General features: G+C 42.4%; 3 protein-coding genes and 2 non-coding genes across 9 annotated transcripts; 3 read left to right on the forward strand and 2 right to left on the reverse strand.

The window, feature by feature from the left end:
• Positions 1-51: 51 nt before the first annotated feature.
• cdc26 (cell division cycle 26 homolog) lies at positions 52-1689 on the reverse strand. Its single transcript, XM_041850668.1, has 3 exons — positions 1501-1689; positions 896-990; positions 52-722 (listed from the first exon to the last, which is right to left on the reverse strand). Exons 2-3 carry the CDS (start codon positions 974-976, stop codon positions 537-539), a joined length of 267 nt encoding a protein of 88 aa, XP_041706602.1. The 5' UTR covers positions 977-990; positions 1501-1689; the 3' UTR covers positions 52-536.
• Positions 1690-1779: 90 nt separating this feature from the next.
• Positions 1780-15176, forward strand: prpf4 (PRP4 pre-mRNA processing factor 4 homolog (yeast)). 4 transcript variants are annotated; one of them, XM_041850672.2, is made up of 14 exons: positions 1780-2057; positions 7692-7898; positions 8006-8192; positions 8448-8535; positions 8655-8734; positions 8867-8960; positions 9054-9148; positions 9835-9893; positions 11535-11658; positions 11918-12007; positions 12207-12329; positions 13455-13562; positions 13754-13872; positions 14525-15176. In XM_041850672.2, the coding sequence occupies exons 2-14, from the start codon at positions 7739-7741 to the stop codon at positions 14716-14718; spliced, it is 1521 nt and encodes a 506-aa protein (XP_041706606.1). In that variant the 5' UTR covers positions 1780-2057; positions 7692-7738; the 3' UTR covers positions 14719-15176. The 4 variants fall into 4 exon arrangements, with proteins under 4 accessions (XP_041706606.1, XP_041706603.1, XP_041706605.1 ...); XM_041850669.2 differs by lacking the exon at positions 1780-2057 and adding an exon at positions 7170-7592; XM_041850671.2 differs by lacking the exon at positions 1780-2057 and adding an exon at positions 7170-7376.
• LOC121542275 lies at positions 13163-13299 on the forward strand. The gene has a single exon (XR_005995882.1). It is a non-coding gene; the product is annotated as a small nucleolar RNA SNORA47 (small nucleolar RNA).
• On the forward strand, positions 14233-14368 carry LOC121542276. Its single transcript, XR_005995883.1, has one exon. It is a non-coding gene; the product is annotated as a small nucleolar RNA SNORA47 (small nucleolar RNA).
• On the reverse strand, positions 15042-17583 carry rnf224 (ring finger protein 224). 2 transcript variants are annotated; one of them, XM_041850675.2, is made up of 3 exons: positions 17382-17583; positions 16425-17021; positions 15042-15994 (listed from the first exon to the last, which is right to left on the reverse strand). In XM_041850675.2, exons 2-3 carry the CDS (start codon positions 16686-16688, stop codon positions 15695-15697), a joined length of 564 nt encoding a protein of 187 aa, XP_041706609.1. In that variant the 5' UTR covers positions 16689-17021; positions 17382-17583; the 3' UTR covers positions 15042-15694. The 2 variants fall into 2 exon arrangements, with proteins under 2 accessions (XP_041706609.1, XP_041706608.1); XM_041850674.2 differs by having other exon boundaries at positions 15042-15997.
• Positions 17584-25377: the final 7794 nt, after the last annotated feature.

Consider the following 25377-nt stretch of genomic DNA (forward strand, 5'->3'; position numbering starts at 1 on the left):
TTACATATTTACAGTACTATAATCTTTTTAGAGAAAACAAGTAATAAATGGTATCATTCAAGAACTGTATTTGTTTGATTCTGTTGCATTCTCCGGTCCTTGACATAATGCGGCCTTGTAGGCAAATAAAAGTACAATCATACCATTGTAAGTAATAACTGATTAGTTATCAAGTCCATTCTGTTCATCCATCTTTCCACAGATGCTACCTTCACCTTCCTGGGACTACAAAGTCTGGATGTTTGTAATAAAGGAGGGAAACCGCTGTACACAACCGCTCCCATCAAACAATAAATTGTACAAAAGGCCACACTTTGTATCGCAAGTCATAACTTTTCAGGTAAATGCAGCAACATTACTTTAGACTGTTATAAATGCAAAGTGATCCTCAAAGTACACATTTATTTGTAGAGATATACTTATCTCAGGTAAACAAATATCCCTGACCATGTCAAGAGCACAGTCACTGTGCCAACCACACACCAATGCTGGAGGGGCCAACAGTTTTAGCAGTCTCTAATGTGTCCATTAGGAACCTAAAATTGCAGGTTTCCAAAGAGCGATGGCAAGGTGTTGGGTTTAGGATGGGGCTTGTAGCCTATTCTCTCATTGATCATCTGTTCCCGTGTCTTCCCATCCCCTGTTCCACTACTGGCCCCCACCATGTCACTCGACATCGCCACGCCAACAACATCCACCTCATCTCGCTGTTTCTTCCGACTCTGAAAGAGAAAATAAGTGTGGGTGGTAGTTAGACAAATGGAAGTTCTGCTAATCATCAAGCTTTTCTTGCAAAGTCCATGGGGACTGCATTGTTCATACACTAATAAGATGGTATTTTATGCTTTTATACCTGCAAATACTATAGATTATTCATGATAGTGTGGCTACTCACCTCAAGCTCTTTCTTGACACTCTCGAACTCCTCAGTGTCATCCAACTTCAGCTCCAGACGGGTGGGCTTTCTCCGCAGCATCTTCTACCCACTAGCTGGGAAGCAGATGTGCAGTATCAATTAATACTTATTCACACAAGTGCCCTAGGAAACTGCTGTACTATTATCGCTGGCTAATGATAGAAAAAAAGGTGATAAGTCAAGTGCTGAGTGCAATAGGTAGCATTAAATCACTTACTGTATATGAAATTACTACACAAAATTAGTAATTTTTGTTCACTCTGCATTGTTGAAAAAGGACACGTAAGTAATAATGTCACTGTTAGTCTACACCTGTTGTTTACGAAGCCTGTGACAAATAACATTTGATATGATTTAGGCTACCAAAGAAATTAATTGCACTCAAATCTCTGCAACGTCCTACTCCTAGCTAGTAGCTAACTAGCAAGCTAGCTAGTTAGTAACGGCGTGTTAGCTGGCTAACTGGATCAAAGACTACAAAGACGGACCAAACTTGGCAAAAGAGACCAAAATAGCGAGCTCTCCACGTCAATACTTCGTCTCTGAGACACAATGAAACAGGCAAATCGTTCATATTTACTTACATTTTGTTGTTGTTTTTTTGTATATAAGCTAGCTAGCCACGCTCTGTAGAATCCGCCATAAATTGACGAAAAGCTTCTGGGTAAAGTAGTTTTTCAGCAGTGCCCCGCGTGGGCGTGTTTGACCCATAGAGCTCGCCATCGTGTAGTCCTAAAACCCGTAAATTAGTTACCTCTGGTTCGTTTTGGTTCGTTCAGCCATTCAAATGAATTGGAAAGCATAGGGTTTTGGGATAAATGCCGAAAATTATACGTTTTGTTCTATGAAATAATATCAGTCAATTAACATGACCTTTATGAATTATTAAGCCTTTATATGCTAGTTTTTTTTTTTTTATTACATAAATGCTTAAAAATTCACAAGTTAGCTGATTAATATTATTTTATAGAACAAAACATAAAAGATCTCCTAAGCCTGTGTTTACCACATACCTTATTTGGTCCTACGAACCATGGCGGAAATGGCAATAGTAACGTCATATTTTTGTAGGCACTAACCCCGCCATGGTTCGTTGGACAAAGCCTATGGGGATATTAATGGTGATAAACGCCGAAATAAGGTATGTTTTAAACACATGCTGATATGTTTTGTTCTATGAGATCGTCTTCATCAACTAAAGTACCTTTTTGGTGAATTTTGAAACATTTATGTTATCAAAAACAGCACAAAGGTTTCATAGTTCATAAAGGTAATGTTAACTGACAGATATTATCTTATAGAACAAAACGTATAACATCTCCTAAGCCTGTGTTAACCTCAGATCTTATTTTCGACATTTATCCCCAAACTATTTTCTTTCCCCATTAATTTCCCCCATAGAAATGGCTGAACGAAACAGAGGTAACACATTTCTGGGTTTTAGCATCTTTTTGTAAGCACTAACTCCACCACGTGGTTTCGACAAAGCCTATGGGAAAATTAATGAAGTTTTTGTAGGGTTTTTGGATAAATGCCGAAAATAAGGTCTGTGGTAAACACAGGCTTATGAGAGCTTATACGTTTTGTTCTATGAGATAATATTAGTCAGTTAACATGACCTTTGTGCTTTCTTTTTTATTACATAAACGCTTCAAAATTAGGAGATCTTATAAGTTTTGTTCTATGAGATAATCTTCATAAGCTAATGTCACTTTTTGTGAATTTTGAATAATTTATGTAATCAAAGAAAGCACATAATTCATAAAGGTCATGTTAACTGACTGATATTATATAATAGAACAAAACGTACGAGATATCCTAAACCTGTGTTAACCTCAGACCTTAATTTTCGGCGTTTATCTGAAAACCCCATTCTTTCCCCATACATTTTTGTCATAGGAATGGCTGAAGGAACCAGATGTAACTAATTTTGGGGTTTTAGTAGAACAAGCTGGCGAGCTCTATTGCAGCCGACTTTAAAGGGGAGTCAAGACTGACTAATCTACAAATCACCTTGCAACTACTCAATAGGCGCGTTTGATCGGTAAACCGAAATTAGACGACTGTAGACAGAAGCTGATGAGTAAACCAACTGCAAGTCGGACAATTTCTACTGTTTCTAGGAAACGCGACAATGGCAGACATGGCATTCGCCTTTGTTGTTGCCGATGAAGTGGATGCTATGTAAATTCCACTTCTCCTACACGAAGCTTAACATGGTCCAAGGAATGAATATCCCGATGATAAGGAAATTAGATACCAGCCCAAGCTCTTTCTAACGTTCACAAGACCAGGTAGTGAGTGCATAGGCTACTAGAATGAGAACATATAGGTGTTTATGCTCTGTTGTTTACCATTACTTCATCCCCTTGTACTTTCCTCATTATTATTTGTGATTGTGCAACATGGAATTGTAACAGATGTGATTAAAATTGAGTCAAAAAAGATTCTTACTGTATGGTAATTGATTGCATGTCAGCATCACTACAGTCTGCAGTGTATTTCTTTCATTCTCAGCCTTTATGTTGTTTCTGTCAGTAACCATGTAAAGAACAGAATTTGATTCAATCACATGAAAGACAAAACACTCACTGTACAGAAAAGTATTAGATAATACATGTACAGTACCAGTCAAAAGTTTGGACAGCTACTCATTCAAGGGTTTTTCTTTATTTTTACTATTTTCTACATTGTAGAATAATAGTGAAGAAATCAACACATAAAGAAAAACCCTTGAATGAGTAGGTGTTTCCAAACTTTTGACTGGTACTGTACATCAGTTCACATACTGGGTAAACAATACGAAAAGGATTAGACTACATATACAGCAGTTCATTTAAGTTACTGGGTAAACAATATGCCAAGAAGTCAAATGTACTTGGTATTGGTGTACTGCATTAGCATCGAATAGCCCCCGCGATATGCAACTTTTCAGGGAAGTTAGGAACCAATATACACAAGCAGTTAGGAAAGCAAAGGCTAGCTTTTTCAAACAGAAATGTGCATCCTGTAGCACTAACTCCAATATGTTTTGGGACACTGTAAAGTCCATGGAGAATAAGAGCACCTCCTCCCAGCTGCCCATTGCACTGAGGCTAGGAAACACTATCACCACTGATAAATCTACAATAATTGAGAATTTCAACAAGCATTTTGCTACGGCTGGCCATGCTTTCCACTTGGCTACCACTACCCCGGCCACCAGCTCTGCACCCTCCGCTGCAACTTGCCCATGCCCCCCCCTGCTGCTCCTTTACCCAAATTCAGACAGCTGATGTTCTGAAAGAGCTGCAAAATCTGGACCCCTACAAATCATCTGGGCTAGACAATCTGGACCCTTTCTTTCCAAAAATAGCCGCTGAAATTGTCACAACCCCTATTACTAGCCTTTTCAACCTCTCTTTCGTAACGTCTGAGATCCCCAGAGATTGGAAAGCTACCGCGGTCATTGGGGTGACACTCTAGATCCAAACTGTTACAGACCTATATCCATCCTGCCCTGCCATTCGAAAGTTTTTGAAAGCCAAGTTAACAAACAGATCACCGACCATTTCGAATCCCACCGTACCTTCTCCGCTATGCAATCCGGTTTCCGAGCTGGTCATGGGTGCACCTCAGCCACGCTCAAGGTCCTAAACGATATTATAACCGCGATCGATAATAGACAGTACTGTGCAGCCGTCTTCATCGACCTGGCCAAGGCTTTTGACTCTGTCAACCACCACATTCTTATTGGCAGACTAAATAGCCTTGGTTTCTCAAATGACTGCCTCGCCTGGTTCACCAACTACTTCTCAGATAGAGTTCAATGTGTCAAATTGGAGGGCCTGTTGTCTGGACCTATGGCAGTCTCTATGGGGGTGCCACAGGGTTCAATTCTTGGGCCGACTCTTTTCTCTGTGTATATCAATGATGGCGCTCTTGCTGCTGGTGACTCTCAGATCCACCTCTACGCAGACGACACCATTTTGTATACATCTGGCCCTTCATTGGACACTGTGTTAACAAACCTCCAAACAAGCTTCAATGCCATACAACACTCCTTCCGTAGCCTCCAACTGCTCTTTAACACTAGTAAAACTAAATGCATGCTCTTCAATCGAACGCTGCTGGCACCCGCCCACCCGACTAGAATCACTACTCTCGACGTGTCAGACCTAGAGTATGTGGACAACTACAAATACCTAGGTGTCTGGTTAGACTGTAAACTCTCCTTCCAGATTCACATTAAGCATCTCCAATCCAAAGTTAAATCTAGAATCGGCTTCCTATTTCGCAACAAAGCCTCCTTCACTCATGCTGCCAAACATGCCCTTGTAAAACTGACTATCCTACCGATCCTTGACTTTGGCGATGTCATTTACAAAATATCCTCCAACACTCTACTCAGCAAATTGGATGTAGTCTATCACAGTGCCATCCGTTTTGTCACCAAAGCCCCATATACTACCCACCACTGTGACCTGTACGCTCTTGTTGGCTGGTCCTCACTACATATTCGTCGCCAAACCCACTGGCTCCAGGCCATCTATAAATCACTGCTAGGCAAATCCCTGCCTTATCTTAGCTCATTGGTCACCATAGCAACACCCACCCGTAGTATGCGCTCCAGCAGGTATATCTCACTGGTCATCCCCAAAGCCAACACCTCCTTTGGCCGCCATTCCTTCCAGTTCTCTGCTGCCAATGACTGGAACGAACTGCAAAAATCTCTGAAGCTGGAGACTCTTATCTCCCTCACTAACTTTAAGCATCAGTTGTCAGAGCACCTTACCGATCACTGCACCTGTACACAGCCCATCTGTAATTAGCCCACCCAACTACCTCATCCCCATATTATTTATTTATTTTGCTAATTTGCACCCCAGTATCTCTATTTGCGCATCATCTCTTGCACATCTATCATTCCAGTGTTAATACTAATTGTAATTATTTTGCACTATGGCCTATTTATTTCCTTACCTCCATAACTTGCTACATTTGCACACACTGTATATATATTTTCTGTTGTATTTTTGACTTTATGTTTTACATTTAAGTCATTTAGCAGACGCTCTTATCCAGAGCGACTTACAGTTAGTGAATACATATTTTTTATTTATATTTTTTATTTTTATACTGGCCCCCCGTGGGAATCGAACCCACAACCCTGGCGTTGCAAACGCCATGCTCTATCAACTGAGCTACATCCCTGCCGGCCATTCCCTCCCCTACCCTGGACGACGCTGGGCCAATTGTGCGCCGCCCATGAGTCTCCCGGTCGCGGCCGGCTGCGACAGAGCCTGGATTCGAACCAGGATCTCTAGTGGCACAGTTAGCACTGCGATGCGGCGCCTTAGACCACTGCGCTCTGTGTTGTTGTTTTTATCGCACTGCTTTGCTTTATCTTGGCCAGGTCGCAGTTGTAAATGAGAACTTGTTCTCAACTGGCTTACCTGGGTAAATAAAGGTGAAATATAAAATTTTAAAATTGACCCCATGACTGGTGTCTGGGGTACTTGCTCATTAAGGGCCGGATTCCCGGCACAGATTAAGCCTCTAAAATTGCCAGTGTATAAATGTCTGACAATAGCCCATGTGTAGCCTACAATGTGTATTCAATTTTATTCACACTTCATAGACAATCAACCAATTAGAATTTGTTTGGTGACAACAATATTACAGACAAGACCATTGTAGGCTATAACATTGGACACAACATTACAGTAACATCTAGATAAATACATTAGCTATATTGTCACAAGTAGGATATTTCATTTATTTATGTTAGAAATGTGGATCATATGTACGCCTATGTAATGAGATTGTAAGGATTAAGATGTATTAATGCTCTAAATAGTCATCCACCCTAAATTGTAAACATGCACTGATAATAACCAATGATAGTTGGTAACATCAACCATTTATGAGCATGTAGTGCCTTTTGCTTCCAAAAAACCAGAAGGCTGTCTCCCACAATGCTTTAGTTCCGACTTCAAGTTGCAGTTGGTGAGGGGCAACTGCAGAAATTTCCAGTCAACTGCAGTCGAAAGTTCATGACCTTTGATCACATGGTTGTTGTAAAGGTCATGCAGTCGACATGTCATCGCAAATCTGACATATACCCATAATGCAACACACTTTGAAAGGCGGTGACCAACGTTGGTCAACGTCTTGACAAAAGTGATCTGCTCGAACGCGCCCAATATTGTTTATAGATAAAGTCAGAATTTACCCACGATGCATCACGGTTTGGATGCTCTCGAACACGGCCATTGGTTTGACCCAGAGGAAGATATTCGGTTTGACTCCTTTACACTAGATGTCGCTGTGAAATTTCAAACCAACTCTTTCGATAAACAACTTCCTGTGCACAGACGGAGATACGACGCGGCTACCACTTTTGTAATTAGATTTTGCTAGTTACTGTTCTTTTGTAGTTGCTTTGTTATTTCGAACCCAAGACTGAAATACAGTTAACGTAATCACCGTAAATGTTGAGAATTTTGTCTGTTTGGGGAATGCTTTTGCTGTTGGCAAACTGTTGAGTGCTGTTTGCTAACGTTAGCTAGCTAGGCTTCGTCAACGTGCTCTTGTGTAGGAAGGCAGCACAAACTCCCCAAGATTTTGTCAATGCATCTTAGTCATTTGATTTACTGATTAGGGACTTGGCTATTGTTGGTCAGCAAATTGCTAGGTACAGTAGTTTTACACTTTGCCTCATTAGCTATAGCGATTGAGGTGTTTTACTATCAAGTTATCATTAATTTATCTGTGTATGTCTTGTCTATTCCAGGTCAGTATCATTGTGGTAAACAGTGGGACCAGACATAAGGACTAGAAATGTCTGACGATGAAGAAGCTCCGCTGGTGAAGAAGACCAGGATCTTCTATGGCAGTTTGGAGGAGAAGGAGAGGGAGAGGCTGGGACGAGAGGCCTCTGGGTCAGGCAAAGATTCTGTCAAAGCAGGAATTGAGGCTGGCAACATTAACATCTCCAGTGGTTAGTATACCAACCACAAACTGTCAACAAACACAAATCTGTATTTGAAAACAATTATGAAAAGTTTGTGGCGGTATCATCTAATTTATTATCTCCTCTCCCCTCAGGTGAGTCCCTTGAGCTTGAGGAACGTGTGAGTGAGCGCCAGTCTGAGGTATTGGCAGATTTTGAGCGCAGAAAGAGAGCGAGACAAATCACAGTATCCACAGATGATGCAGAGGTCAAAGCCTGCTTACGGGCCCTCAGGGAACCAATCACACTGTTTGGGGAGGGGCCTGCTGAGAGACGAGAGAGGTGAGGGACACAAGCATGGCTCTGTCCACCCCTTCTAATATTTGAATGTGTGAATGAACAATCCACACATCTGTGACCCTTTGCTGATGCTTTTACAACATGTTAACTCGCCAATTAAAACAGCCGTTTTGAAGAATTGCCTTAATGCTTTAACACACTGTATCGATAGTTATATTTTACTTGCATTATGTCCATCTTTACTCACAATCTCTCTTCCCCTCTCCCTGCTCAATTTGTACTTGCTCTCTTTTCCAGGCTAAGGAATATCCTCTCTGTAGTGGGTCCAGATGCATTGAAGAAATCTAAGAAGGATGACGAGAAATCCAAACGCTCCCAAGAGGAGGTATGATATGTGGCTTGACTCTCCTATATCTTTCTCTCACTACTACAACTTTTACAGTCAGTATTCATTCAATATGGAGATACACACATTTTATATATTCTCCTGTCCCCCTCTTTCAGTGTCAGCAGACGTGGTACCATGAGGGACCGACCACTCTTAAGGAGGCAAGGCTCTGGTTGGCCAGATACTCTCTGCCAAGGTACAGCTTTATTCTGTTGGACCATAGTTACCATGATGACAATGATAGTTTCAAAGGTTGTCTTAGAAAACTGAAGGGAATTGGTTTTTCAACAAAATTATATTCATAAAAACATGTGTGATGTCTCAACAGGGCCGTGAAAAGGTTAGAAGCCGCCAGAGCTCACAGGGAGATCCCAGAATCTACACGAACAGTCCGAACACAAGAACTTCACAAGACGCTCAGGGTACGTCCTCCATCAGTCTCCAAAAGCATGAAAGGACCTGTCTTGTTTGTGAAAAACAGTTGTAGAATGACATGATTTCCTCTGCCTATCCAGAACCTGAATAACTTCTGCAGTCAGATTGGTGACGACAGGCCTATATCCTTTTGCCAGTTCAGCCCCAACTCCAAAATGCTGGTGACTGCATCTTGGTGAGTCCCCTCTCTCAGTGTACCGCACAGGCAGCAGTGAGCATGGTTACATGCACACAATAATACGATTATTATGGATAGTCCGATTTAATATAGTAGTTTGTTTAAAATGTTTACGTACTTTGCAAGGAGAACGATGTCCCTAAAAATCATGTTTACATGGAAATCAGGCTACTGATGGAACATTTGATAAATGCAGAAAATCGCCAATCAAAATAAACTTTCTACCACAGTGACCATTTTTGATTCTGAGTTTGGACATATAACGTTTGTATGTGAACTCTTTCTAAGATGCATACTTTCAGTTTTTCCGAACTCACTTCACTCTCGCATAAGAGGGAGGCTTGCGCTAGCCTGTGCTGGCAAATGCGCAGATCAAATACATAGCTGGAACGCTGATTAAGCTGTTTACGTGTCCTAATAATTCAAAAGATTTTTCAGAAAATCAGGTGTTTTAATCGGCGTATGCTTATTTAGATTTGGACTTTACGCCAGATATGCATAGTAAAGTGTTTACATTAGAATTTCTATACTCTGCCTACTGCCGTAATTGGTTTACTATCAAATTATTAGTGTGCATGTAAACGTACTGAATGACTTTGGGTGTGTTTTGTATTTAAAATGTTGCTATCAAAAAGGTATGTGTGACTTTTCCCTCAGTCTTCCTGACTTGTTTTTCTCTCTAGGAGTGGCCTGTGTAAACTGTGGAATGCTCCTGACTGTACCCTTGTCCGTACCCTTCGGGGTAAGAAGAATCTCTTATTTTCCTCAATCCTTTTCCCCCTTCTTTGCAATTACTCTTTGCTTGGGCTACTGAAGTCTGTAATAATTCTGAAGTAAAATAAAAGTATTTCCAAACCTTATACAGTGAGGGGGAAAAAGTATTTGATCCCCTGCTGATTTTGTACGTTTGCCCACTGACAAAGACATGATCAGTCTATAATTTTAATGGTAGGTTTATTTAAACAGTGAGAGACAGAATAACAACAAAAAAATCCAGAAAAACCCATGTCAAAAATGTTATAAATTGATTTGCATTTTAATGAGGGAAATAAGTATTTGACCCCTCTGCAAAACATGACTTAGTACTTGGTGGCAAAACCCTTGTTGGCAATCACAGAGGTCAGATGTTTCTTGTAGTTGGACACCAGGTTTGCACACATCTCAGGAGGGATTTTGTCCCACTCCTCTTTGCAGATCTTCTCCAAGTCATTAAGGTTTCGAGCCTGACGTTTGGCAACTCGAACCTTCAGCTCCCTCCACAGATTTTCTATGGGATTAAGGTCTGGAGACTGGCTAGGCCACTCCAGGACCTTAATGTGCTTCTTGAGCCACTCCTTTGTTGCCTTGGCTGTGTGTTTTGGGTCATTGTCATGCTGGAATACCCATCCATGACCCATTTTCAATGCCCTGGCTGAGGGAAGGAGGTTCTCACCCAAGATTTGACGGTACATGGCCCCGTCCATCGTCCCTTTGATGCGGTGAAGTTGTCCTGTCCCCTTAGCAGAAAAACACCCCCAAAGCATAATGTTTCCACCTCCATGTTTGACGGTGGGGATGGTGTTCTTGGGGTCATAGGCAGCATTCCTCCTCCTCCAAACACGTTGAGTTGATGCCAAAGAGCTTGATTCTGGTCTCATCTGACCACAACACTTTCACACAGTTCTCCTCTGAATCATTCAGATGTTCATTGGAAAACTTCAGACGGGCATGTATATGTGCTTTCTTGAGCAGGGGGACCTTGTGGGCGCTGCAGGATTTCAGTCCTTCACGGCGTAGTGTGTTACCAATTGTTTTCTTGGTGACTATGGTCCCAGCTGTCTTGAGATCATTGACAAGATCCTCCCGTGTAGTTCTGGGCTGATTCCTCACCGTTCTCATGATCATTGCAACTCCACGAGGTGAGGTCTTGCATGGAGTCCCAGGCAGAGGGAGATTGACAGTTATTTTATGTTTCTTCCATTTGCGAATAATCGCACCAACTGTTGTCACCTTCTCACCAAGCTGCTTGGCGATGGTCTTGTAGCCCATTCCAGCCTTGTGTAGGTCTACAATCTTGTCCATGACATCCTTGGAGAGCTCTTTGGTCTTGGCCATGGTGGAGAGTTTGGAATCTGATTGATTGATTGCTTCTGTGGACAGGTGTCTTTTATACAGGTAACAAGCTGAGATTAGGAGCACTCCCTTTAAGAGTGTGCTCCTAATCTCAGCTCGTTACCTGTATAAAAGACACCTGGGAGCCAGAAATCTTTCTGATAGAGAGGGGGTCAAATACTTATTTCCCTCAATAAAATGCAAATCAATGTATAACATTTTTGACATGTGTTTTTCAGGATTTATTTGTGCATCCTTATCATCTTGTGTTGTTCTCTTTCTCTCCCCTCAGGCCACAACACCCATGTGGGGGCCATCTGTTTCCATCCTCAGGCCACTCTGACTCTGGACGACTCTGATGTTAACATGGCCTCCTGTGCTGCCGACGGCTCCGTCAAACTCTGGAGTCTGGACAGGTCTGCTCTGATTGCTATCATACTGTGTGTCTGTCTTTATCTCCATCTGTCAAATAAGGGAGACTACCTAAAGGTTAATAAAATATTATTCAGGAAAAAAGGGTGAGGGGTTGACAAAAGCAGTGTAGGTTTTTCCCAAATGTTCGTCAGGTATCATCATAAACCGTAGCTGAGGTTGTGGAGTTAGTTGTGAAATGAATGGTGGCGATTTAAAATGCATGTCGATGTTTTGTGACCATGGTGACCCCTCTCTTTACAGTGATGTACCTGTAGCTGACATCGAGGGCCACTCCATGAGGGTGGCAAGAGTAGCCTGGCACCCCTCTGGAAGGTTCCTGGGCACCACCTGGTGGGTGAATTTATTCTGAAGCATTATTTAACCCCGGCACGTCAGTTGAGAACTCCAGGCAATACAATAAAAACGAAACATGATCACTTGTACCAAATGTCTCAACCATAGAAATAGATCAATCGTACTCTGGCCAGACTTGAGTTGTTCAAATTGAATCTGAAGTGGGGCTTAATCCTCTCTACCCTCTCCTTGGCAGTTATGATAATTCATGGAGGCTGTGGGACCTGGAGGCCCAGGAGGAGATCCTGCACCAAGAGGGACACAGTAAAGGAGTCCATGACATGCAATTCCACCCTGATGGATCTCTGGCAGCTACTGGGTAAGATCTCACTGGATATGCTATGAAAGTCAATGTCAGTTGACTAGTCAATGTCAGTCAATGTCATTGAAAGTCAATGTCAGTTGAAAGTCAATGTCCTCTGTAGCTCAGCTGGTAGAGCACGGCGCTTGTAACGCCAAGGTAGTGGGTTCGATCCCCGGGACCACCCATACACAAAAAATGTATGCACGCATGACTGTAAGTCGCTTTGGATAAAAGCGTCTGCTAAATGGCATATTATTATATTATTATTGTCAATATTTGTTTACAATACGTCATTATTGGAGATACTGTTGAAGATATCCCTGAAGCGTAATTAATTTCTGTGTTCTCTTTTGGTTTTCCCTGCACATGCTGTTGCAATGGATGTTGCCAGCAAATCTAGCAAATGGCGGGTGACTTTTGTAGAGTATTAACCCATTATTTTTTACAACAAACCTTGGCTTCAGATAACTGTGATCTCAGTGCCCTCCCCAAAACTAAGATATTATCTAGAAAAGGCTTTAATCAACCCCGTAATTGAAGTGCCGTCAGGTCATAGAGCAGATCTAGATTAGCCTATTAAAGGGAGTGGTCGCTATAGTAAAACAATGGTCTGATTTAATAGTCTGTTTTAATGAAGGCTAGTAGATGTCCACCCAGTTATCTCAATTAGAGGCTTGGCAGAACAAGAGCCTCGCAGTGGCTGGCTTGGTCTGAATCATACAGGGATGTTCCCTTCATCTCCCTTCGTCATAATAACATGCTGCCTTACACACACACACACACACCTACTCTTTCAGTGCACATTGATCTCATGCATATAATCAACTCAATCTACTACCTGAACAATTTGGAGGACTGAGAAGGTTTAGCAGCTCGTTCTGTGCTGTTATAACTGGTTATAACCTCCTAAATGAAAATGAAGGCAGATGCGACAAACCAGCTACATGTGACACATTAGAGCTGACGTTGTGTTTGTGTACAGATGTATCTTTTTGTTTGTTGTAAAGCATCTTGACTGGTGCAATTCAGCACAGAATGATTTACAGTAGAAAGAATGACGGATCCCTATTTAGCCCTCATCTGTACTGTTGGTTGAATCCTAGTTTGCTTTACTACACAATATTCATCTCTCTTTCTCAGGGGTCTGGATTCATTTGGGCGTATTTGGGACCTTCGCACCGGGCGCTGTGTGATGTTCCTGGAGGGCCACCTCAAAGAGATCTACAGCATCGACTTCTCTCCCAACGGGTAAATGACATGGAAGATACTGTGTTATTCATATCTTATGGATAGGGCCAGATATTCCTGAACATGTGATCTAGAACTACAGCCCAGAGTTATTCAATGGTGAAGAAGAACTCCTGGCCCTACTTATTGATGATGATAAGCAGGAGGGTGTTTATAGGTCCACTAATGAAACCATCTTCTCCTCCGTTTAGCTACCACGCAGCAACAGGAAGTGGGGATAACACCTGTAAGGTGTGGGACCTTCGTCGCAGGAAGTGCATCTACACCATCCCCTCCCATCAGAACCTGGTGTCCTCTGTCAAATTCCAGCGTGAGTTTCTCCAGGTCCCAGAGGCCTCCTTTAATTAAGCAATTGAGTGATCACAGGGTTGAAAGTTCTCCGTCACTGCGACGGATTTCCGTCATATGGATGACACATTAGGTTAGAATGTCTAAAACTAGATAGAAAGTATGTAGAAATGATAATGGACCTATACATTTTCAAATAACTGCCCTTTTTCTGGCCCGCAAATCGATTTTGACAAACAAATCAGACATAAAAACATATGTGCAGCCCTACGTTGAATTTTGAAATTCCAAATGTGGCCCTCAAGCCAAAAAGTTTAGAGATCGACTTTAGTTTCAGCCATGGGATTTTTTTTGCAACAGCTCAATCTATCACACACACTTTTGGAGGACTGAGAAAGTTTAGCGGCTTGTTCTGTGCTGTTATAACTGGTTATAACCTCCTAAATGGAAAATAAGGCAGATGCAATAACCGGCTCTATAAGACACTTAAGAACTGATGTTGTATTTGTGAACATAATTTTGGACTTTTAATAACAATGTCTTAACCTTTTAAAAAGTCTGAACTCTAAGTCTAGCTGGATAAAAAAAGCAGTTCATATGCAGAGTTTGAGTTGTATCTTTCTGTTGCAATATTTCTGTGTTCACATTTCCCTCCATCAATCTCCCTCTCTTAGCCAATAATGGTCACTTCCTCCTGACCGGGGCCTATGACAACACAGCCAAGGTGTGGACCCACCCGGGCTGGTCCCCCCTGAAGACCCTGGCGGGCCACGAGGGCAAGGTGATGGGCGTGGACATGTCCCCTGACGGACAGCTCATCGCCACCTGCTCCTACGACCGCACCTTCAAGCTCTGGATGTCAGAGTGAGGAGGAGAGGAAGGACCACCCATAGAAATACCCATAGAAATAGAATGACTTTCTATGGTACTAACTGTAACCATACCTGTACTACCATAGAAATAGGATGACATTCTATTTCTATGGTAATACCTGACTGTCATTCCATGCAAATAGAAGAATGTTGAACCAAGATCTGCAAAATATTAACTTCTCGATTGATTGATTAATCTGAACATCCTAAATATTCTGAATTTGTCTGACATTTAGTAGATGGTTCAATTATTATTGAACAACAACATTTGAGGCTGTTGATGTTGTCTACAACTTTGAAGTTGTGGACATACCTTCTGTCCTTTCTCCCAGATTCTTTTTTTTTTTTTTTATAACATTGTTTTAGGTGATTTTTAAACACAATGAGTCATTTGGGGTCAGAAGTTGATCCAATTGCCATTTGTTTTGGTTTTTAATAAAAACAAACTCCATAATATCTTTCATTATTTTACACTTCCACATGACAAAATGGTTACATACATACATTAAACACACTTAGAAATGATACTATAACTCAAAAAGGTGTGCATATAATGATACTTTCAACAGTTGACTGTTCCACAAGGTACCAATAGGCCATATGTCCAGTTGCTTATTTGAAAGGAGGCAGCCGAGGATTCTTTGGGTTGTAGGCAAGCTCAAAATGGAGGTCCTTATCAAGCATCCCATTTTGAGGGCTGAAACGTTCTTTCTCCTATGAGTCTTCAAAACAAATCATACACAGACAGTGTGTCTTTGTAAAACGATACCGACACAATGTTGTCCCCCACACAACTTTGTCTCCTGACCAAATAAGGCCTGGAGTTTTTCTAGGTCAGGCAGTCAGGCCCTAGGGTTTTCCACTTTGTAGCCTTGGAAGCCCAGGCGTCCCTATAATCAGCTGCAGGAGGTACTGTAATGGGGAAAACTCTTGGCCAGATGCTTTAATCAACTCCTGTCATTCATACATGACTTAGCAGCACCACCAGCAGCAGAAGAAGCGCCTGCAGCAGGGACTCCTGTGAAAGCGAGGCTCAGCCAGTCCTCCATGATTCCAGGTGGCCTGAGGCTGCTCTATGATGGAATGCTTCCCAAAAGAGGGCTTGTGCTCGAGCTGGGTGCCTAGTTCTCTTCCTCCCTGCCGGGGGCTGGACCTCTGGTTTTCCATCTCGGCCTTGACCCCCAGGAAGGCTGCTAGGTCCAGGTCCAGGGCTGTAGCACCCCCGCGTGGGAGAGGGGTGTTCTGCCGACACTGTGGACAGGGGATCCACATCTGCTGGGAGTAGAAGAGAGGGCAGGGTAAGGGTTGTCACTTGGGACACATGTTAGTGTCAAACTGAACACGCCTCTTTTAGGTGGTCTAACCGTTCTGACTGTTGTGTTCAATACAGAATCCCTCCCTAGAAAAGTATCTTGATGCAATCCATTACTCTGCAGCTTTGGTCATCTTAAAATTAGTTTGAGATGATGCGTATTGGCTGATCTTCAACAAATTAGTGTTCCTTTTCACGAAGGGAACATTACTGCACGTTTTGTGACAAGGCCCAGTCTGTTTGAATAATTCTGGAAGTGGTCCAAAAATATTGAATATCTTATCAAATATCTTTTACAGTTTAACTAGCATATCTTAGTCCATTGAGATAGATCCTGCCTCTGTGTGAGTCTATGGTGGGACCGGTGTCATGACAGTCAGTCAGACCCACCTGCTCATTGAGGATGGTGTCGAGGCGTCTCAGGCAGGCCTGGCAGAAGGTGTGGCCGCAGTAGAGCTTGCGTGGCAGCCTCTCAGTCAGGTTGAAGGCACAGTAGCAGATGATACAGTCCAGTTTACGGCTGTCTCTGGATGGCTGAACTCCTCCGGCCTCCACACCGCCCTCTACCGGGGGATCTACAGGGGCCTCTGCTAGGGCCTCTGGGGCAGGAACGTCTGGGGCATCAGGAACTGGGGCTTCCTCCTCCTCATCCATCCTGTACAGGAGAACAGATTATGAATGGCGCTTATTGCTATGGCCCAGAGTTTTTCCTGGTTAGTTTGGATTCTCAAGAAAAACTCAGGGTCCTTTAGTGACATTACTACTACTTTATAGTTAGCATTTCAAATAATCAAACATGCATGCAGCGTTCCAGTTGATTAATACAAAGAGAGAGGAAAATAGAGGAATGGAATTGATAATAAATTTAGACTGAAGAAAATAATTGAGACCCAGATGTTTGATGTCAGCTGTGTACTTCTGTTACAACATTCTCTGTCCGTTCAGTCAGTTGTGGGATGATACAACACAACAGGTTGGTTAATACTCCTGTAAGCAGAGACACAGATATCTATTTACTGGCTGAAACTATGTCACTGAAAAGGGGAGATGGTTATCATGATGTGCTAGGTGCTTCTCCCTTTCTGCTGTGTCTGGAACTACTAATAATTAATTGAAACATTCATACTATTTTAAGTATTTTTAAACTCATAGCTAACAATCTGTTAGAAATGTTCTCGTATTCAATACATTTGGACATATCAGATCAACTAATTGAGAAACATTTGTTATAAAACCAAATTTGTCAGTCTCACTCAGATCTTCTATACTACCTGTTGAAGGAAAACTGTCCTCAACCAAAAGCATGCCTAACAGAACTGAAAACCCCCATAACAAAACATGACATACCATCTAGTTTGTCCTCCAAACCCCCTAAAGGTCCTTGGTAGTTCTCTGGAGTTCTGCCATGGCTTCTGTTTTCAAAGCAACCTCCTTCCCGGGACCAGTCCAGTGTATTATTCCTTTACTGTTTTTCATTATGAAAAACTAATGACAAACTAATGCTACACTACTGATGTACATTATAGGATCAGATAGTAGAGAGAGAATATTGTTGCCTAGTCCCTGTGTATCTGTAGTACAGTCCCCTGGAGGGTAGGTCCTCCTCCCTTTATCTACCCTTCTGCTCTTCCACAGAAACTACTCTCGTCTCTAATGAAGGGCAAACAACGTGAGCCTGCAGCAGCTCGTCAGGCCCTTTAATATTTCAGGCTGCCCTTCCCTGTAAACTCACACTCATAGGCCTGTCAATGGAGCGTGTTACATATTAAAGAGGCCACAGAGAACAGTGGGGTTCTCAGGGGGAGAGGGAGCTTATTATCCTCATCTATGGGGCCGATGGGATGGGCCCTCGGCCTCTCTGCCCTAGCATGTATATAATCAAACACACATATGCACAGGTGTGAGTGTGCACACAAACAGACGCAAACACGTGTGCGCTAACACACATATGTGCACTGCACTCAAACAGACACAAACACTGGGAGCTGGTTGTGTCACTAGTCCATTCCTCTCTTTTCCACCTCCTACTTCGTGTTGTGAGTATCCCAACAGTCTGACCAGGTGAAAGGCGACCCAGGCTCACGTTCCTGTATGGAGGGAGCAGGCAGCAGATCAGCTTACACTGGCAACAATAGACAAGCAGAAACCCTACACTCTCCATCCACCAGCACTCACAGGAGCCAGTTGTCAGCACTGTGTGTTGGCCCATAAGACCCAGTCACCCAGGGCCCATAAGCAAAATACTGTAGGTATCCTAAAGTAACCTTTACAACGTGACATTGCCTTGTCCAGGTTGAAGATTACCCTAGCCCCCATTAGCCTTTTCTCCCAGCAATCCACATTTAGATCTGAAGAGACTGGATAAGTGTAAGCAATTATATGGTGATGGACTTAATGGAACTTATACCTATCCAGTTCGTAGTGATCTGAAAACACCAAAGTGTTAGGGGCTGGAACAAGGAACCAATGGTTGTTTCAATTAGGTTACCCTCTTGTCTATGCTGTAAACTCCCTTCTTGTCTATGTTTTAAACTTTAGGTTTGTTCATAATCAATGTACAATATAGTACAAAGCATTGTTTAATTGCAGGCTTGAGGATTGTTGTAAATGGATGGCATGAAAAAAAAACAGTGCTTGATATGTTGGTGTTGAGACACTAGATGGTAGCAAAGATTAGATAGACAGCCAGAGATATAAATTGCAAGCCAAATCCACAGCATGTTCAGGGGTGTAGGCGGGCGGTCGAGTTGAGTGGAAGATGACCGCCACAAATGGACTGTCTACACAAAGACTGACCATTGCAACATATGATTGAGGGAAGTTACTGTTGTGTGTTCTTTGCTTGTGACCGTAAAACAGGTCTATGAAAGATGAGTAAAGGATGAAAACAGCTGATTCTTATCTTAATCTTCAGAAGATTTCCCCGTCTCTCTGAACTTCTGTAGAAGTTATCCCTGAGATTATATTGTAGGTATTTTATTAGCTTACTGTAGGTTATTGTTGTAGATTAAATTGGGATATTTTTTATAGTGGAACAGTCCTTGAAATAACAGAAAAAGTATTAATTTCCACTATATACTGTCTCCTATGTGATGGAAATACATTGTACTTGATTTTTTATATATAGTTTCACTGAAGCCTCTTTGTTCAATCCTACAAAGTAATAGCCTAATAGCACTGTTAATGTTTGATAGACGGTCACATCCAAAATGAGTGACACCCTTGATAAAGATGAGCAAAAAAGACTGTATAAAATAAATAATAAAAATACTTAGCTATATTGCATGCTCAATTTTATTTTATACTTATACAATTGCTCAGAGAAATACATTTTGTTTAACAAGTAATACAGAAAAACTAAAAAAGATACAGTGCCTTGCAAAAGTATTCATCCCCGTTGCCATTTTTACTATTTTGTTGCATTACAACCTGTAATTTAAATAGATTTTTATTTGGATTTCATGTAATGGACATACACAAAATAGTCCAAATTGGTAAAGTGAAATGAAAAAAATTACTTTAAAGATTCTAAAAAATAAATAAACGAAAAGTGGTGCGTGCATACAGTGAGGGAAAAAAGTATTTGATCCCCTGCTGATTTTGTACGTTTGCCCACTGACAAAGAAATGATCAGTCTATAATTTTAATGGTAGGTTTATTTGAACAATGAGAGACAGAATAACAACAACAAAATCCAGAAAAACGCATGTCAAAAATGTTATAAACTGATTTGCATTTTAATGAGGGAAATAAGTATTTGACCCCCTCTCAATCAGAAAGATTTCTGGCTCCCAGGTGTCTTTTATACAGGTAATGAGCTGAGATTAGGAGCACACTCTTAAAGGGAGTGCTCCTAATCTCAGCTTGTTACCTGTATAAAATACACCTGTCCACAGAAGCAATCAATCAATCAGATTCCAAACTCTCCACCATGGACAAGACCAAAGAGCTCTCCAAGGATGTCAGGGACAAGATTGTAGACCTACACAAGGCTGGAATGGGCTACAAGACCATCGCCAAGCAGCTTGGTGAGAAGGTGACAACAGTTGGTGCGATTATTCGCAAATGGAAGAAACACAAAATAACTGTCAATCTCCCTCGGCCTGGGGCTCCATGTGGAGTTGCCTCGTGGAGTTGCAATGATCATGACAACGGTGAGGAATCAGCCCAGAACTACACGGGAGGATCTTGTCAATGATCTCAAGGCAGCTGGGACCATAGTCACCAAGAAAACAATTGGTAACACACTACGCCGTGAAGGACTGAAATCCTGCAGCGCCCGCAAGGTCCCCCTGCTCAAGAAAGTACATATACATGCCCGTCTGAAGTTTGCCAATGAACATCTGAATGATTCAGAGGAGAACTGGGTGAAAGTGTTGTGGTCAGATGAGACCAAAATGGAGCTCTTTGGCATCAACTCAACTCACCGTGTTTGGAGGAGGAGGAATGCTGCCTATGACCCCAAGAACACCATCCCCACCGTCAAACATGGAGGTGGAAACGTTATGCTTTGGGGGTATTTTTCTGCTAAGGGGACAGGACAACTTCACCGCATCAAAGGGACGATGGACGGGGCCATGTACCGTCAAATCTTGGGTGAGAACCTAATTCCCTCAGCCAGGGCATTGAAAATGGGTCGTGGATGGGTATTCCAGCATGACAATGACCCAAAACACAGTCTCCAGTCTCCAGACCTTAATCCCATAGAAAATCTGTGGAGGGAGCTGAAGGTTTGTGTTGCCAAATGTCAGCCTCGAAACCTTAATGACTTGGAGAAGATCTGCAAAGAGGAGTGGGACAAAATCCCTCCTGAGATGTGTGCAAACCTGGTGGCTAACTTTCCCTCACTGTATGTATTCAACCCTTTGCTATGAAGCCCCTAAATAAGATCTGGTGCAACCAATTACCTTCAGAAGTCACATAATTAGTTAAATAAAGTCCACCTGTGTGCAATCTAAGTGTCACATGATCTCAGTATATATACACCTGTTCTGAAAGGCCCCAGAGTCTGCAACACCACTAAGCAAGGGGCACCACCAAGCAAGTGGCACCATGAAGACCAAGGAGCTCTCCAAACAGGTCAGTGACAAAGTTGTGGAGAAGTACAGAACAGGGTTTGGTTATAAAAAATTATCAGAAACTTTGAACATCCCACAGAGCACCATTAAATCCATTATTTAAAAATTGAAAGAATATGGTACCACAACAAACCTGCCAAGTGAGGGCTGCCCACCAAAACTCACGGACCAGGCAAGGAGGGCATTAATCAGAGAGGCAACAAAGAGACCAAATATAACCCTGAAGGAGCTGCAAAGCTCCACAGCGGAGATTGGAGTATCTGTCCATAGGACCACTTCAAGCCGTACACTCACAGAGCTGGGCTTTACGGAAGAGTGGCCAGAAAAAAGCCATTGCTTAAAGAAAAAAATTAGCAAACACGTTTGGTGTTCGCCAAAACGCATGTGTGGAGACTCCCCAAACATATGGAAGAAGGTACTCTGGTCAGATGAGACTCAAATTGAGCTTTTTGGCCATCAAGGAAAATGCTATGTCTGGCGCAAACTAAACATCTCTCATCACCCCGAGAACACCTCAAGTTTTCTGTTTCCCAAGCCACTGTAGGTGTAAAAAGTATTGGCACCCATGTTTTCAATACTCCAGCACCCTCCCCTTTCGAGGATAAGGGCAATGAGCCTTTTTCTAAAATGTTTTATGAGATTGGAGAACACATGGGGAGGGATCTTAGACCATTCCTCCATACAGAATCTTTCCAGATCCTTGATATCCTTCAGTCTGCGCTTATGGACTGCCCTCTTCAATTCAAACCACTGGTTTTTATAGGGTTACTGTTGTTTGTGAGATAGCATTGCAAAATGTAGATTTTGTGGGCAATTAACAATTTCTTTGTGGATTTTGATGTGTGTTTGGGGTTATTGTCTTGCTGAAAGATCCACCTGCAGCCAAGTTTCAGCATCCTGGCAGAGACAACCAGGTTTTTGTCTAAAATGTCCTGGTACTTGGTAAAGCTCATTATGCATTTGACCTTAACAAGGGCCCAAGGACCAGTGGAAGGAAAACAGCCCCATAACATCAAATATCCACCACCTTATTTTACAATAGGTATGAGGTTATTTTCTGCGTATACATCCTTCTTTCGATGCCAAATCCACTACTGGTGTGTGTGTGCTCCAATAGCTCTATTTTCGTGTCATCTGACCATAACACCAGTTCCAATCCAAGTGCCAATGCCAATGCCGTTTAGCACTCCAGGCATATATATTTGTTGGTTGCGCTTAATTCAAGCTTTTTTTCTGGCAACCCTTCCAAAGAGCCTATTGGCATGGAAGTGGTGTCTAATTGGAGATTTAGAAACTTGGTGACCCCAAGAGGCGACCTAGTCCTGTAATTCTCCAACTGTGGCCCTTGGATTTTTCTTTGCCTCCCGAACCATCTTCCTCACTGTGCGTGGGGACAAGATACACTTGTGTCCAATACCAGGCAGGTTTACTGGCATGGAGCTTCTTAATTGTTGCCCTAATAGTGGTGTGGTACAATTGTTTTTTTTGAAGCAATTTTTTTGTACCCATTGCCTGATTTATGAAGGTCAACAAGTATTTGTCTCTTTTTGTTTGTAAGTTCTTTACCTTTTCCCATGGTGATGGATGACGAAGGGATTTTACATGCGTGTTACCAAATTTTTATACCCAAGTGAAACAGGAAGCCATGGAAGGCCACAAAACAGTTCCTTAAGCTGATATTTACATTTACATCATTTAGCAGACGCTCTTATCCAGAGCAACTTATAGTTAGTGAGTGCATACATTTTCATACTGGCCCCCCGTGGGAATCGAACCCACAACCCTGGCGTTGCAAACGCCATGCTCTACCAACTGAGCTACACAGGGGCTTTAAAAAGTAGAATGTTAATTAGAATGTTATTTATAAGAATCTTTAGGGGTGCCAATCATTTTTAACTCCTATCATTTTGAGAAAAAAAACATATTACTTGTTAAGCAAAATCTATTTCTCTGAGCAATTGTATTAGTATAAAATAATATAATTTCCCCATTTGTTGTAACTGTATGTTCAAACAAATGTATACTATACACTTTCACACACATCATTTTTGTTGTTGTTGTATATCGTTGTATTTTACGTATGCAGTGTCCTTCATTGCTGGCTCAGTAACACACATTTTTTATTTAACTTTAGTATCAGGAAATATTCCAAATGTGTGGAAAGCAGCTTTTGTGCTACCATTCCATGAGGGAGGGGATAGCCCGGCTAGCTTGTTGCAGCTGCAACATTTTCTCTCAGCCTCATGGCAAAATGAGTAAAATAGGTGGGGACCTTGCGAAACTGTGCTACGCCACTGATAGAGGACAGGACATTCAAGGTTGACCAGGCTGAGGACGGGGGCCTATGGGCAGAGAGCACCTGAGGCTGGTAGGGCCAGTTATTCCAGTAAGTATCTTGGTGGAGAGACTTGTAAGGCATGCCTGTCATAGAAAACAGACACACCAATGGCCTATCCTGTTCCACTAGCAGGGTCTGGGATGGAGATACATCCATATATAGTACACTCTACTCCAGAACACTTACATTTACGTCATTTAGCAGACGCTCTTATCCAGAGCGACTTACAGGAGCAATTAGGGTTAAGTGCCTTGCTCAAGGGCACATCGACTTACGTAGCCTCAAAAATCACAGCCTCTGAAGGAACGTGTGAGCCGGAACAGGTGCATTAACTGTTCTATGACACAAGCTTCCGAGCAATGCACTCAAACCTGTTATTGGTACTCTGACAGCTCACTGAGATGAGGACTATTAAGGGCAGGAATGCATTCCTGTACTCCCACAGGCACAGTAATAAAATGGTCTGTTGTTCACAAGTGACAGAGTTAGTGTAAGTGTGAACGAAAGACGGGTAGTAGCTTCATAAATTGAACAAGTCGTGTATTTCACTGTTCTCATAAGTGCAGTATGACATAATGATGATCGTAATTATGATCACTAAATGTGAATGAATGACAGTAGAAATGCTAGATTCAATTTGACCCAGTGATTAAGTTCTTAGTCATGATTTGCATCTGTAACTATTTTTTACAAATGTCTACCTGCACAATGTCTACCTATTATTTGGAAAACATTAAGCATCTACTTCCTGCTCTGAGAAGTACAGCAAGTTCAACCTAAACCGGTTCTGTTGCTGCCGTCACTGTCCTGTGACTGTTACACCTCAACCTCGTCATGGGTAGAAAGAAGAAAGATTTTACTGAGTTACAGTTCATAAAAGGAAATCAGTCAATTGAAATAAATTAATTAGGCCCTAATCTATGGATTTCACATGACTGGGAATACAGATATACGGCTATGTCGTAGCCGGCCGCAACCGGGAGACCCATGGGGCGGTGCACAATTGGCCCAGCGTCGTCCAGGGTAGGGGAGGGAATGGCCGGCAGGGATGTAGCTCAGTTGGTAGAGCATGGCGTTTGCAACGCCAGGGTTGTGGGTTCGATTCCCACGGGGGGCCATTATGAAAAGAAAAAAAAGAAAAAAAATGCACTCACTAACTAAGTCTCTCTGGATAAGAGCGTCTGCTAAATGACTAAAATGTAAATATACATATGTTGGTCACAGATACCTTTAAAAAAGGTAGGGGCGTGGATCAGAAAACCAGTCAGTCTAGTGTGACCACCATTTGCCTCATGCTGCAGGACACATCTCCTTCGCATAGAGTTGATCAGACTGTTGATTGTGGCCTGTGGAATGTTGGCGGGAACTGGAACATGCTGTCGATCCAGAGCATCCCAAACATTTTCAATGTCTGGTGAGTATCCAGGCCATGGAAGAACTTGTAGATTTTCAGCTTCCTGGAATTGTGTACAGATCTTTGCGACATGGGGCCGTGCATTATCATGCTGAAACATGAGGTGATGGCGGCGGATGATTGGCACGACAATGGGCAGGATCTCGTCACGGCATCTCTGTGCATTCAAATTGCCATCAATAAAATGCAATTGTGTTCATTGTCCGTAGCTTATGCCTGCCCATACCATAATCCCACCATGGGGCACTCTGTTCACAATGTTGACGTCAGCAAACCGCTCGCCCACACGACGCCATACACGCTGTCTGCCATCTGCCTGGTACAGTTGAAACCAGGATTAATCCGTAAAGAGCACACTTCTCCAGCGTGCCAATGGCCATCGAAAATGAGCATTTGCCCACTGAAGTCGGTTACGACGCCGAACTGCAGTGAGGTCAAGACCCTGGTGAGGACAACGAGCACGCAGATGAGCTTCACTGAGACGGATTCTGACAGTTTTTGCAGAAATTATTC

The sequence above is a fragment of the Coregonus clupeaformis genome, chromosome 27, assembly GCF_020615455.1.
Source record: "Coregonus clupeaformis isolate EN_2021a chromosome 27, ASM2061545v1, whole genome shotgun sequence".
NCBI classification, from domain to species: domain Eukaryota; kingdom Metazoa; phylum Chordata; class Actinopteri; order Salmoniformes; family Salmonidae; genus Coregonus; species Coregonus clupeaformis.